A 13525-nucleotide genomic window follows, 5' to 3' on the forward strand; every position below is an offset into this window, starting at 1 on the left:
ATATGGGGCACCTTTTATTCTAAAGACTGATAGTGAGAAGAATCATCAGGAAGAAAAATACACAGAAACTAAGTGTTATTTGTACTATTATTTTACCTGGAATATACAAGCATTGTACATAGTTGGTGGAACATTACTCCAATTGTTTGTCTATACAAGTTACAGTAAACTCTTCACAGTTGGAAACACATTAAACAGTGTGGACTGAATTATTGACTGGGTTGGGGGGTAATTGTTCCATCTTTATTGGAATTTTTAGAGTTATATATCCACATTAAAAAATACAGCAACCACATTAACAAACATCTAAAAGTTTATTGAGTGTGTGGATTGTGTGCCAGCCGGTCTTCTAGTTTTGTTAGCCCTGGCTGTGTCCTCAAACTAGTCCATAAAAATATATTTGTGTGCCCTGCCTAATGCACATACCAAATCCAAGGTTACCCATAATAGCTTCCCTATTGTGTAGAAAGAGAAAAGAGACTAAAAGGGCAGCTGTATTCCTGACCTCCTCCTCTTATTTTTTCAAAATCCTCATTCAGGATTTCTGATCCTGTATAGGAAGATAATGGGGCCCATTTTCAAAAGAGAAAAATGTCTCAAAAATGACATAAAGAGGCATTTGGACGTTTAGGAAAACGTTTTTAGGAAATCCAAATTGCGATTTTCAAAATTCAGATTTGAGACGTTCTTTTCTGCAATGTGTGCAAATCACAAGGGGGCATGATGGGGACAGGAATTGGGCATTCCTAAAACATTGATGTTTTTCTTCTATAACGGAACAAAGCAAAAACATACAGGGCTAAAAGTTAGACTTTTTGGTCTAGACTTGTTTCAATCATGACTAATTCACAAAAAAGTGCCCTAAATGACCAGATGATCACTGGAGAGAGCCAAAGACCCCTTCCCACCCTTACCCCCAAACATGTGAAAGAAACAGTACATACCAGCCTCTATGAGAGCTTCAGATATTATGGCTAGTCCTATTAAAGCAGCAAGCAGGTCTCTGGAGTAGCCTGGTGGTCAGTGCAGTGCACTATACAGAAGGGGACCCAAGTCCATATACCACTCTAACTGTTACACTTGTGGTGGAAAGTGTGAGCCCTCTAAAACTGACCAAAACCCTACTGTACCGGCATATAGGTGACATCTGAAGACAAAGGGGCTATTGTACTGGTGTACAGTTGGGTACAATAGGATTTTAGTGGGTTTTGAAGGGTTCCCCATACAATATAAGAGGGTAACAATGAACTGTGTAGCTGGAACCTTTTATGTAAAGTTCACTGCAGCGCCCCCTAGGGTGCCTCACTGCTCTGCTGGGATGTCTGTGTGGCCAGTCTACTAAGAATGCTGGCTCCCCATACATCTCAATGGCTTGCTTTTGTGCATTTTCCCCTTGGATGTTTCCTTCAAAATGCTCCTAAAAGATAGACACACTGAGCACATAAACATCTAGCAAACGGCCATTTTCAAAACAAAATGTTGGACTTTTTTTTAGTTTGAAAATGACCATGTTCCCTACTAGATTTTTGGATGTTTTCCTCAAAATGTCCACACTCAGATTTAGACATCATATCAAAAATGCCCTCAATATTTCTGACTATTATATTTTTATCTTAGACCTATACCATCTCCTTGCGTCTTTGAGCAAGTCACTTAACCCTCCATTGCCCCAGGTACAAAATAAATACCTGTATATAATATGTAAACCGCTTTGATTGCAACCACGGAAAGGCAGTCTATCAAACCTCAACCTCTTTCCCTTTCCTTTTATTCCAATGCCATTTTTGTTAATGAAATCCAACTCTTTGTATTTCTACAAGATTTTTAAATTTCTAATATACCTATATGTAGCTCTTTACTTCAGTCTGAAAATGCCGTAGAGTTGGCAAAGAAAGACAGCAACAACATTTCTGAGGTTTTTCCTTCCTATACCCTAGGAAAGCTGTTCTTACCTGCAGGCAAGTCTGTTCTTCACCAGAGCTGTAAATATTTCCAGAAATAGCTTGTGTTGGGGGTGCTTGCTAAAATTCCTTTCATTGTTGTAGTTTACACTAGAATGAAAGGAAATAACAAAATACATAAAGGTAAGAAATTTAAATAAATTCTATGCAAATGCAAAATACACAAAGAGGGATGGAGTGTATTCTTTCCTGCATTAAACACTTTTCTTGTATAGAAATAACATGATGTCATGTAACAGCCTATAGACCAAACAATTATGATCAATATTAAAAGTCAGTGGCTTTTGAAACTGCAGCTGCCATTCCATTCATTTATGACTAGAGATCTAAGTTTGTCACGTTTATGGATAGATAAAACTTTATTTTCAATGTCAATTATTTTTTTATCTGGAGAAAATACGGGGAAAAAAATCACAGAGTAGCAGCCTAATGGTTAGAGCAGAGGGCTGAAACCAGGGATGCATACTTCAATCCCATTGCGGTTCCTTGCGACTTTGAGCAAGCCACTCAACCCTCCATTGCCTCAGGCCCAAACTTAGGGATCTTTTTACTAAGGTGTGCTGCACTGCTAATGGATTTAGTATACACTAAATGCCAAACAGCCCGTTGTATTCCTATGGGCTGCATGTCACTTAACACACACTAATTTATTAGCAAATGCTAAATCCATTAGCGCACTTTAGTAAAATGACCCATTAGACTGTTCCCATAAGTATTGGTTTCCTTAAAAGATTTCGCATATTTCTTGACAAAGTTTGTTTTGGAATTGTATTTAAAAATTCAATAAATAAATAAATAAAAAGACTGCTAGCTCTCCAGGGGCAGAAAAATACCTGGTGTACCTAAATGTAACTTGCCTTGAGCTGCAACTGATAAAGGCATCAGCTAAATCATACATACATTTTAAAAATCAATATGTACTTGCGTGCAAATTAAGGAAGTGAATGCATGGCCACAACTGAAGAACAGAAAACTTAGAGATCCTTTAGGTTACTAAAGTGCATTAAGGTCCCCTTTTACCAAGTTGTGGCAAAAGGGGGCCTGCACTGGCATTGGTGCGTGTTTTACTGAAGCAGGTAAAAGGGAAGTCTCGCTTTCCTGCAGAAAATGGTTGTGAGGCAAGTAAAGCACTTTCTGTGCGGCCATTTCGCGGGGGAGCCCTTATCACCACCCATTGAGATGGCGGTAAGGGCTCCCACACTAACATGACTGTAACCGGGCAGTCTGTGGCACTACCCGATTACTGCCGAGTACACTCTGGTTTTACAAAAATAAATATATTTTTGTAGTGCTGAAAATGACGGTGTGGTAGAGTTGGGAAGTACCGCCAGGCTGCTTTGGTAGCCCGGCGGTACTTCCTGTTTAGCGAGCAGTAAGCCCACGTTAGGCTTATCACCACTTAGTAAAAGGAGCCCTTAGCAATTAACACAGAAATTAGCATGCACTAACAGTTACTGTGGTGGCTTGTCTTAGCATATGCTAATTTCTGCATTAACTGCATAGCATAGAGGGGTAAATTCTATAAATAGTGCCTAATAAATTGGCACCAAAAAAATGCTTAAGCATTATTCTATAAGCCATGCCTAAAGTTAGGCGTGGTTTATAATATAGTGTTTAAGTGCCATGGGTTGCGCTTAAATTTAGGTGCGTCCATTTGCACCAAGGGAAACGTAGTGCAAATACTCACGCCTAAATTTAGGTGTGGAACCCACAATCTGCCCCAAACCACCCATGACCCTCCCATTTCTGCTCCCCCTTTTTCAGGACACGTGTAAAATGTATGTGTGGATCAAGTGCCTAAATGTATGTGCGTACATCTTAATTAATTCCAATTAGTGCCAATAATAGTTTGTTAAAAAGCCAATTGGTGCCAATTGGCTAATTATTCTATTAAGATTATCCAGATTTGCGCACAAATTAATGTATTTATTTGGATTTATTTCGCTCCTTTTTTAAGGAATTCACTCAAAGCGGTGTACATCGACTAAAAAACCCTCAAATACCAACAACCAATTATTATATGCCAACAACGAATTATTGAAGTTAATGGGCACTATGCAGGATTTAAGCACACATCTGGCTGCTTAGTATTCTATAATGCATGGCACCTAACTCTACTAGTGTGTAACTCAAAAGGGAGTGTGACCACAGGTGTGTCAGGGGTATTCCAAACAACAGCGCAGATAGGGGCCCTTTTACAAAGCAGCAGTAGGGCTACTGCACATGTAGCGAATCCCAAATCGACACTACCACCTGGTTAGCATGCCCACACAGCAGTAATGTTGAAGTTAGTGTGTGCTGTTTCCTGTGGTAGACAATATTTTTCTATTTTCCACCATGAGGGGCGTTTCTGCTGGTAACTGGCAGCGCGGCCAAATTGGCGTGCGCTGCATGAGTACCATGTGTGTAATGCATGAGCCCTTACTGCTAGGTCAATGGGTGGCAATAAGGGCTCAAGTAGTAAACAACCATGCACTACTTTTAAGTGTAAGCACACTGCAATTTACTGCCCCCATTGAAATAAGCCTTTTGTCCCCAGACATGGTAAAAAATAAAAAATGGCCCAGCGCATATCAAAAACAAGCACCCACACTACCGCAGGCCACTCTTTATGGCAACTTAGTTAAAGGACCTCATAGTTATAGAATAGGGCTTCAGCACGCTTAATTTGGACACCTGCATTTATACCAGGTTTCAGCAGGCGTAAGATTCTGTAAAGGGCCTTTATAGAATAGCACACATTTATAGAATTTTCCCCTACACTGATACATGTTTAGAATCTTAGCATACGCATATCTGCAAAACTTCTGCCAAGGATAAGTCTACTTAAGTTTGAAATGGTTATGACTGCTTCATTCTCTGTGTCTTTAAACTAGTTGCTCACAAAAAGATTGCTTTATTTTCTATCTTTGGTTAACCATAAAAGAATGTAACTGCTTAAGGGGTCCTTTTACTAAGGTGCGCCGAAAAGTGGCCTGCGCTGGTGTAGATGTGTGTATTGCACGCACACAGGTCCATTTTTCAGCGCACCTGCAAAAAAGGCCTTTCTTTTTGGCTGAAAATGGATGTGCGGCAAAATGAAAATTCAAGCGCGTCCATTTTGGGCCTGAAACCTTAATGCCACCCATTCACTTAGCGGTAAGGTCACACATCTTAACCGGGCAGTAATTGTCAGTGCACGTACAATGCCAATTACCGCCTGGTTAGTGCCTTGCGCAAAAAAATAAAATACATTTTCTGGCGTGCATAGTAGGCATGTAAAAAATGAAATTACTGCCTGGCCACGCATACGGCACCTACGCATCTTAGTAAAAGGGCCCCTAAGTTTGCTCGTTTGAAAACCTGCTTAACAGCCAGCTCTTTTTAAAAAGTAGCCTGTCTATCTATTTACATTTTTGTTGCTTTATAAAAAAAAATTGCTATCTTTGCTGCCAGATTTGATATAACTGGAGTAAATACACAAGAGAAAATCCAATATGTTAACATTTAACTTTCAAAAAAATAGAATATGATAAAAAAAAGGAGAATGGTAAAAATAAAAGGAGCAGCTGCAAAGGTCAAATCTTTACATTATGCATGGATGTTATTCAAAAATACCATCATGGAAGCCTAGACCAGATACATTCCACCTATTAAAATGGTGGAAGGAAGGCCAAATGACAGCCAGCATGGTTAAAAAGTGAGGTGAAGGAAGCTATTAGACTTAAAAGAACATCCTTCAGAAAATGGAAGAAGGATCCAACTGAAGATAATAGTAAACATATAAGGAATGGCAAGTCAAGTGCAAAGTGCTGATAAGGAAGACAAAGAGAGACAACGAAAAGAAGATTGCATTGGAGGCATAGACACACAATAAAAACTTTTTTTTTTAGTTATATTAGGATCATCTGGACTGCTAGATGACACAGAATTAAAAAGGGTGCTCAAGGAAGACAAGGCCATAGTGGAGAGACTGAATTCTTTGCTTCAGTCTTCACTGCAGAAGATGTGGAGGAGATACCAGTACCAAAACTGGTGTTCAATGGTGATGAATCAGAGGAACTGAAACAAATCTCTATAAACCTAGAAGGTGTAATGGGACAATTTGATAAATTAAAGCATAGCAAATCACCAGAACCAGATGGTATACATAGCAAAGTACTGACAGAACTAAAAAATGAACTTAGAGAGCTATTGTTAATAATATGTCATTTATCTTTAAAATCAAGTATTTTACCGGAAGATTGGAGGGCGGAAAATATAATGCCAATTTTCAAAAAGGGTTCCAGAGGTAACCTGGGAAATTATAGACCGGCGAGCCTTATGACAGCTCTGGGCAAAATGGTAGAGACTATTATAAAAAACAAAATTACTGAACATACACATAAGCATGGATTAATAAGACAAAGCCAACATAGATTTAGTCAAGGGAAATCTTGCCTCACCAATCTGCTACATTTTTTGAAGGGGTGAATAAACATGTGGATAAAGGTGAGCCAGTTGATGTGGAGGGGCATAATCGAACGCAAACGCCTATCTCCAAGGGCCTCTATGTCCGAAAACGGGTACGTGAAGAGGCGGGACAGACCGTATTTTCAAAAAAAATGGACGTTTTTGAGCTGGGCGTTTGTTTTTTTTGGCGATAATGGAAACTAAAAATGCCCAGCTCAAAAACGTCCTAATCCAAGCCATTTGGTCATGGGAGCGGCCACGATTCGTAGTACACTCGCCCCCCTGACATGCCATGACACCAACTGGGCACCCTAGGTCAGTGCAGTGGATTTCAGAAAAAGCTCCCACATGCATAACTCCCTTACCACGGGTGCTGAGCTCCCAACCCCCCTCCCCCAAAACCCACTACCCACAAATGTACAACACTACCATAGCTCTTAGGGGTGAAGGGGACACCTACATGTGGGTACAGTGGGTTTTGCAGACCTCCCATTTCCCAGCACAAGTGTTACAGGTAGGGGGGGATGGGCCTGGGTCCGCCTGGCTGAAGTGCACTGCGGTACCCACTAAAAGTGCTCCAGGGACCTGCATACACGCAGGCCTCTAGGACTTGTTGCTGCTATATAACATTGGCACACCAGTTGACACCTAAAGACTAATCTCTCCGAAAACGTCCTTTATTGGAATAAGCACGCTTACTCACAGTTAACTGCAGATCAAAGGTTGTGCCCCACTGGCAACAAGTCTCCCTGGTACTGAGATGAGCAGTAGGTCAGAGCTGGCAGAATGCTGTACAATGCCCTCTTTCAGCCACATTCAAGGTAAGAACTAAATTCTGTAGCATGGCTAACACGTGAAAGGGATCTAAAACTGGCTTACAAAAATGTCCACTACCTCATGGACTACCGGAAACAAAACAGGGCACACTCTGACACAGTAAGCAGAGGGAAAAGCACCATGGGAGTAGAGCCTACCAACTACCAACATCATGAGCATTCCACAAGCTAGTGGAATCACGGAACCCAATACCCTACACTCACCACAATGCATTGCTGATGTGACTCTGCAGTGCCCTTAACAGAAAAGGTGTCACACTCACCCGAGAGCCACATCAGAACCAGGGAAAGGCTGTCAGAGGATAGAACACATTCTGCTGTCATGGAGGTAGGTACGGCATTTGAGGCTGGCATAGAGGCTGGAAAAAAAGTTTGTAAAGTGGGTTTTTTTGTGGGAGGGGGTTAGTGACCATCTGAGTGACTACTGGGGGAGTCCGAGGAGGTCATCCCCGATTCCCTCTAGTGGTCATCTGGTCAGTTGGGGCACTTTTTTGGGACCTGTTTGTGAAAAAAAAAGGTCCAAAAAAAGTGACCCAAAATCGCGGTAAAAACGCCTTTTTTTTCGATTATCAGCTAAAGACGCCCATCTCTCCTCGGCCAATAACCACGCCCCAGTTCCGCCTTCACCATGCCTCCAACACGCCCCCATCAACTTTACCCATTTCCATGACGGATTGCAGTTGGAAACTCCCAAAATCGGCTTTCGATTATACCGATTTGGGCGCCCACGGGAGAAAGACGCCCATCTCCCGATTTGGGTCACAATATAGGCGTTTTTCTCTTTCGATTATAAGCTGGATTGTGTATCTGGATTTTAAAAAGGCGTTTTGCAAAGTACGCAAAAGAAACTGAAGAACACAACTCTACATGTTGCAATACATCACAAAAACAGTGGAGGTGACAACAGAACAATCAATAATGCACAAAGGTCCTTTAATTGGTATCTTCCAGACAATTAAAATGACTCAACATGGGCCATGTTTAAACTAATTGGCCTACATCAGCAGTCTACATAAAAATATAACATATGTAAATAAAAACAATGAACAAATAATTACATAAAGAGTTGTAAAAGAATATAGAAAAATATAACCCAGATTTGGTTATAGAACACTAGCATAACCCAAAACCAGTATGCCTTATATTTAGGAACCTGCAGTTATATCAGTCACAGACCTGGTGGAAACCATGGGTGCCTAAATGTGACAAGGGCATATGCAACTTATTCTGGGCACACATCAAGATGCCTGCAATTAGGTGCTCACTTATAGAATTACCATCTACATTTTTATGCCACGCTAACAAGTGCACATCTCTACTGGATAATCACTTAGAAAAATCATGAGAATTGACAGTCTTCCACCAAGTTTTCATATGCCACCTTTTTCAGTACTGAAAATATGGTAAACCATTCACAAAGGTTTCTTTGCATTTAATATTACATGGAAATAATTACCTGAAGGCGTCAAGTTCAAGAGCTTCAGTTGATTCTTGCCAATAACCACGGCTTCTACATCCATGAATCTGGCTGGAATGTTGCTGAGAATCTGAGTGACTACCTTGGGCAATCTCTGTGTTAATGGCTGGTAGCTGCAAGCACATTAAAAGATTCAGAGAATGCTTTTAAGATCACATTTCTGAATATAGTATGTAGCATAATGTAACCAGGTATTAAACAATGTCTTTGTAACTTGCTGGATTTCAACCCCACTCAAATTACAATTAAAATGAGAAATTATGGTCCAGCACTGCCATGTGCACGATCTGGACTTGATTCTTCAATCAGTTATTACAGAGCCTTCTGTCATTGTGTCATGACAATATCTAATGGAATGGCTGAATTTAGAGGCCAAAACCAAAAACAAAGCAGAGGTGACCGTGACAACCAGGTGAAGGACGCTGAAAACATAGGTGTTTCAAAACAGAATGGCTTTATTCCAATCCAGATGCTGGACAAAAGTGTGGTAACCTGAAGCGGCCACGTTTTGTCTAAAAAATTGCCTCAGGGGTCAGAACTCATTACATACAGCAAAAGATATCCAAGCTGGATGTCTAATGGATTATTCAATATAAACTCACTTATTTCACTGGTAGACTCCAAATGACATTTCAATAGAAAAGCCTGTAAACATTCAGAATATCACTATGCTGGATGTGCTGAATATCTTTAGCTGCATACAATCAGTTCTGAGCCCTGAGACAGGCTTTTAAGCTGAAACATGGCCGTGTTGGGTCACCACATGTTTGTTCAGCATCTGGATTGGAATGAAGCCATTCTATTTTGGAACAGTGTCCTTCTCCTGATTGTCACCGCTGCTTTGTTTTGGTTTTGACCACCTGTGGAGACCTTTTATCTTTCTTTGCACACATTAATTAGAGGCCTAAAATTGCTGGGTGTTCTTCAGTTGAAGATTATTCCAACAATTACTGTGATAAGGGACTTGAAAGGGGGTTTTAATAGAACAAACCCCCACCCCCATGAATGCTTTAGAAGAAGCAGTTTTTCTGCCTGTGACAATGCCTTTAAAAATTACCCAGCAAAGAATAAATGTTATTAAATAAAATCTAAGCTGTATGCAAGATTTTAAAAAAATTACCAAGACTTTATTTTTAATTTGTGCAGTTTCAAAACCACCACAACTCTCAAGTTGCAGCAACAATTACATAGAAACACATTCTCTCTCAGCCATATCCAATTTATTTTCCAATTTAAAAGGAAGCAAGAATGAAAATTTCAAAGGCCAGATCACATGAGCCAATAAATGGCCAATGAGATAACATCCAGGATATCAATGTAACAGTCCCGGGTGTGAGCCCTTGGACCGTCGAGAGGGTTGGTCCAGAAGTCGGGCTTTTCCCACCAGTAGCGGAAGAGTCACCAATGGCAGGGGTGGAATGGGGTTGGAGTGGAAATAGGCAAGACCTGGAGTTGGACAGGAACTTGGTTGGCACTTGGCAGGACCTGGGCTTGGCTGAAGCTTGGCAGGAACCAGAGCTTGGCTGGAACTTGACGGGACCTGGATCTTGGCTGAAACTTGGCAAGATCTGGAGTTTGGTGGGACCTGGAACTTAGCAAGAACCAGAGCTTGGCTGAAGCTTGGCAGAAACTGGAGCTTGGCAGGACCTGGAGCTTGATTGAAGATTGACAGGAACTGGAGCTTGTCTGAATATTGGCAGGATCTGGGGCTAGCAACGTGAAAGTGAAGAAGTATGACCAAGATTGTCAGAAATAGGAACCCCATTGGGACATCATCCAGTGGTGCCTGCCGCTGTGTATCCTCAACAAGTGCGCAAGAGACGCATGCATGCTTTGGGTCCTGCCATCAAGGGGCCCACCACTAGTGACAGCACGATGGAGTTGTGGCCCCCTGCTTCAGGACCCACTGCGGAAATGGCGGTGGCTAGGAGTGAGTCTGGGAGTATAGCGACCGTGACAGCACCTCCCCCTTAAAGCTTCCGTGGTCCCCATGGGAGGTCCAGGTTTCCCAGAGTGACAGTGATGAAAGTGGTGGAGCAGGGCTGGCACATGGACCTGGCCTGCTGGCTCCTAGGAGTTCTCCTCTGATCCATAGCCCTTCCAGGCAATGAGGTATTATAAGCAATCACAAACCCTATGGGAGTCTAGGGATGTCCTAGACTTCAAATTCTCTATCAGAATCCATGTCAAGGGGTATGGATCAGAAGGGATCCCAATTGTCTTCCATAAGACCAGGGACTTCAGTAGGGATACATGCATGGTGCTGTGGATCCATAGAGTAGCTGGAAGTTTCAGTTAGTAGGTAACAGGCCCTACCTGCCGGATCACTGGGTAGGGTCCGATAAATTGGGGCACAAACTAGATTGAGGGTCTTCTGAGGCACAAATTCTGAGTGGATAACCATACCAGGTCTCCAATGAGGAAGTGAGGGGTGGGATGCCTATGTCAATCGGTCTATTTTTTGTACCTTCAGGCGGTTTGGGCCAAGAATTTTTGCATGGCTTTCCAGAGCTGTGTGAGGGATTGGATGGTCTAAATGACTGCAGGGAATTTGGGATCAGTTGGTAGAGACATAGGTAGCTGAGGATGTTGTCCATATACAATCCAGAAGGGAGATGCTCTGGTAGTCTCACTGACATGATTATTCTGGCAGAATTCCACCCAGGGAAGTAGTTGAGCCCAGTCATTGTGTGCTGAAGAGACACGGGCACGTAGGAAGGCTTTCAGGATTTGGTTCACCCTTTTGGTTTGTCCATTACTCTGTGGGTGATATCTTGACAAAAACTTTAGTTGAACCTGTAGGGTACAGTTTAGACTTCATCAGAGTTAGAGGTGAATTGGGTCTCTTGGTCAGAGATGATACAGTCAGGCAGCCAGTGAAATTGAAATATCTCCTTCAGGAAGCATCGAGCCAGGACAGGAGCTGATGGTACTGTGGGGCGAGGAATGAAGTAAGCCATTTTTGAAAGACAGTCCACCACCACACTCAGATGATGGAGAATCCATCCAAAAGTGGAAGATCTGTGATGAAATCCATAGAAATGTGTTTCCAAGGTCTTTGTGGTAAAGGGAGCAGTTGCAGAAGGCCCATAGTCAGGCACGGGAAGGTTTCTGGCAGGCATATACCGGGCAGGCCGAGATGTAATCTCATACGTCTCCCTTCATGGTGGGCCACCAATACAAGTGGGATATCAGTTCAGTGGTTCCCCAAATCCTGCGTTGTCCTGCAATCTTTATGTCATGGCCCCATTTAAGGACTGTGCCCTGAAACCTTTTGGGTACGATGGTGGTGGTCTGGATCTTGGCCAGGTCAACAACATACTGCAGGTCCCCTGCCTCCTCGGATGATTCAATGGAATGAGACAGAGCATCCACCTTGCAATTCTCTGTGGGCTGGAACCGCATCTGGAAACTGAAGCAGGAGAAAAGCAGGGACCAACTGGCTTGTCGAGGATTGAGGCAACGTGCTTTCTGAAGATATAAAAAATTCTTGTGATCGGTGAAGATAGTGAAATGGTGCTTGGCCCCCTTGAGTAAGTGCCACCATTCCTCCAAGGCCATTTTTATGGCTAGAAGTTCCTGGTTTCCGACACTATAGTTCTTCTCAGTGAATGAGAACTTCCTTAAGAAGAAGGCTCATGCATAGGAGCCGACTCTGTGGGTGCTGTGGGTGCTTGAGCACCCCCAATATTGAGAAAATGCCTTGTAAGTGTCCAGAGAGGAGTTATTTCCATTGGGCTTAGCACCCCCAATAATTTTGAACAGTTGGCACCTATGGGCTTATGGGAGTTACTTGCCACTAGGATCAGACTAAAAATGATGGCACTGGCCCCTATGGAGAAGGCATCGATCTCAACAAAAAAACATCTATCCGGAGTTGGAGCACTAGGAATTGATGGGGCTAGGAGTGGTGATCCACCCAAATTCTGCAGGTTGTCTATATATTGAGTCAACTCCTGTGTGACCCCAGACAGTTGTTGAAGCTGAATGGCCATTTGCTGAAGTAATTGTAAGGCGGGTGACTCTGTTGAGCTCATGGCTTTTGTGTACTGTAATTGTCCTGGGTGTGAGCCCTTGGACAGTCCAGGGGATAGGCCCAGAAGCCGGGATTTTTTCACAGTGGACAAGCCTCCAAAGGTGGGGATGGAACAGGGACAGAGTGGAACTAGGTGAGTGGAACTAGGTGAAACTTGGAGCTAGGCAGGAGCTTGGCAGAAATCAAAGTTTGGCTAGCGCTTGACTGGACCTGGGCTTGGCTGAAGCTTGGCAGGAATTGTAGCTTGACTGGAGCTTGAAACTTGGCAAGAACCGGAGCTTGGCTGGAGCTTGGCAGGACCTGGAGCTTGGCTGAAGTTTGGCAGGACCTGGAGCTTGGCTGAAGTTTGGCAGGACCTGGAGCTTGGCTGAAACTTGGCAAGAACCAGAGCTTGACTGGAGCTTGTCTGAAGCTTGGCAGGAACCGGAGCTTGGCTGAAACTTAGGAGGACCTGGAGCTTCGCTGCAGCTTAGCAGGAACCGGAGCTTGACTGGAGCTTGGCAGGATCTGGAGCTTGACTGGAACTTGGTGGGATCTGGAGCTTGGCTGAAGCTTGACAGAAGCTTGCAAGGATCTAGAGCTTGGCTGGAGCTTGGCAGGAACCTGAACTTGGCTAAAACTTAGCAGGACCTGGAGCTTGGCTGAAGCTTGGCAGGAACCGGAGCTTGACTGGAGCTTGGCAGGAACTGGAGCTTGACTGGAACTTGGCAGAAGCCAGGATCTAGAGCTTGGATAGAGCTTGGCTGAAGCTTGGCAAGAACCAGAGCTTAGCTCAGAGGTTTCC

General features: G+C 43.0%; 1 protein-coding gene across 3 annotated transcripts in view; it reads right to left on the bottom strand.

The window, feature by feature from the left end:
- The window catches only part of NEK10 (NIMA related kinase 10), a 487142-nt gene that overhangs the window by 418392 nt on the left and 55225 nt on the right, over window positions 1-13525 (bottom strand). For all 3 annotated transcript variants that reach the window (XM_030205786.1, XM_030205778.1, XM_030205768.1), the window contains exons 4-5: window positions 8685-8818; window positions 1953-2051 (exon numbers count right to left, since the gene is read on the bottom strand). In XM_030205786.1, the coding sequence (XP_030061646.1) occupies window positions 1953-2051; window positions 8685-8818 (233 nt within the window). The remainder of the gene's footprint in view (window positions 1-1952; window positions 2052-8684; window positions 8819-13525) is intronic.

This window comes from Microcaecilia unicolor, chromosome 1 (genome assembly GCF_901765095.1).
Source record: "Microcaecilia unicolor chromosome 1, aMicUni1.1, whole genome shotgun sequence".
Classification (NCBI taxonomy): domain Eukaryota; kingdom Metazoa; phylum Chordata; class Amphibia; order Gymnophiona; family Siphonopidae; genus Microcaecilia; species Microcaecilia unicolor.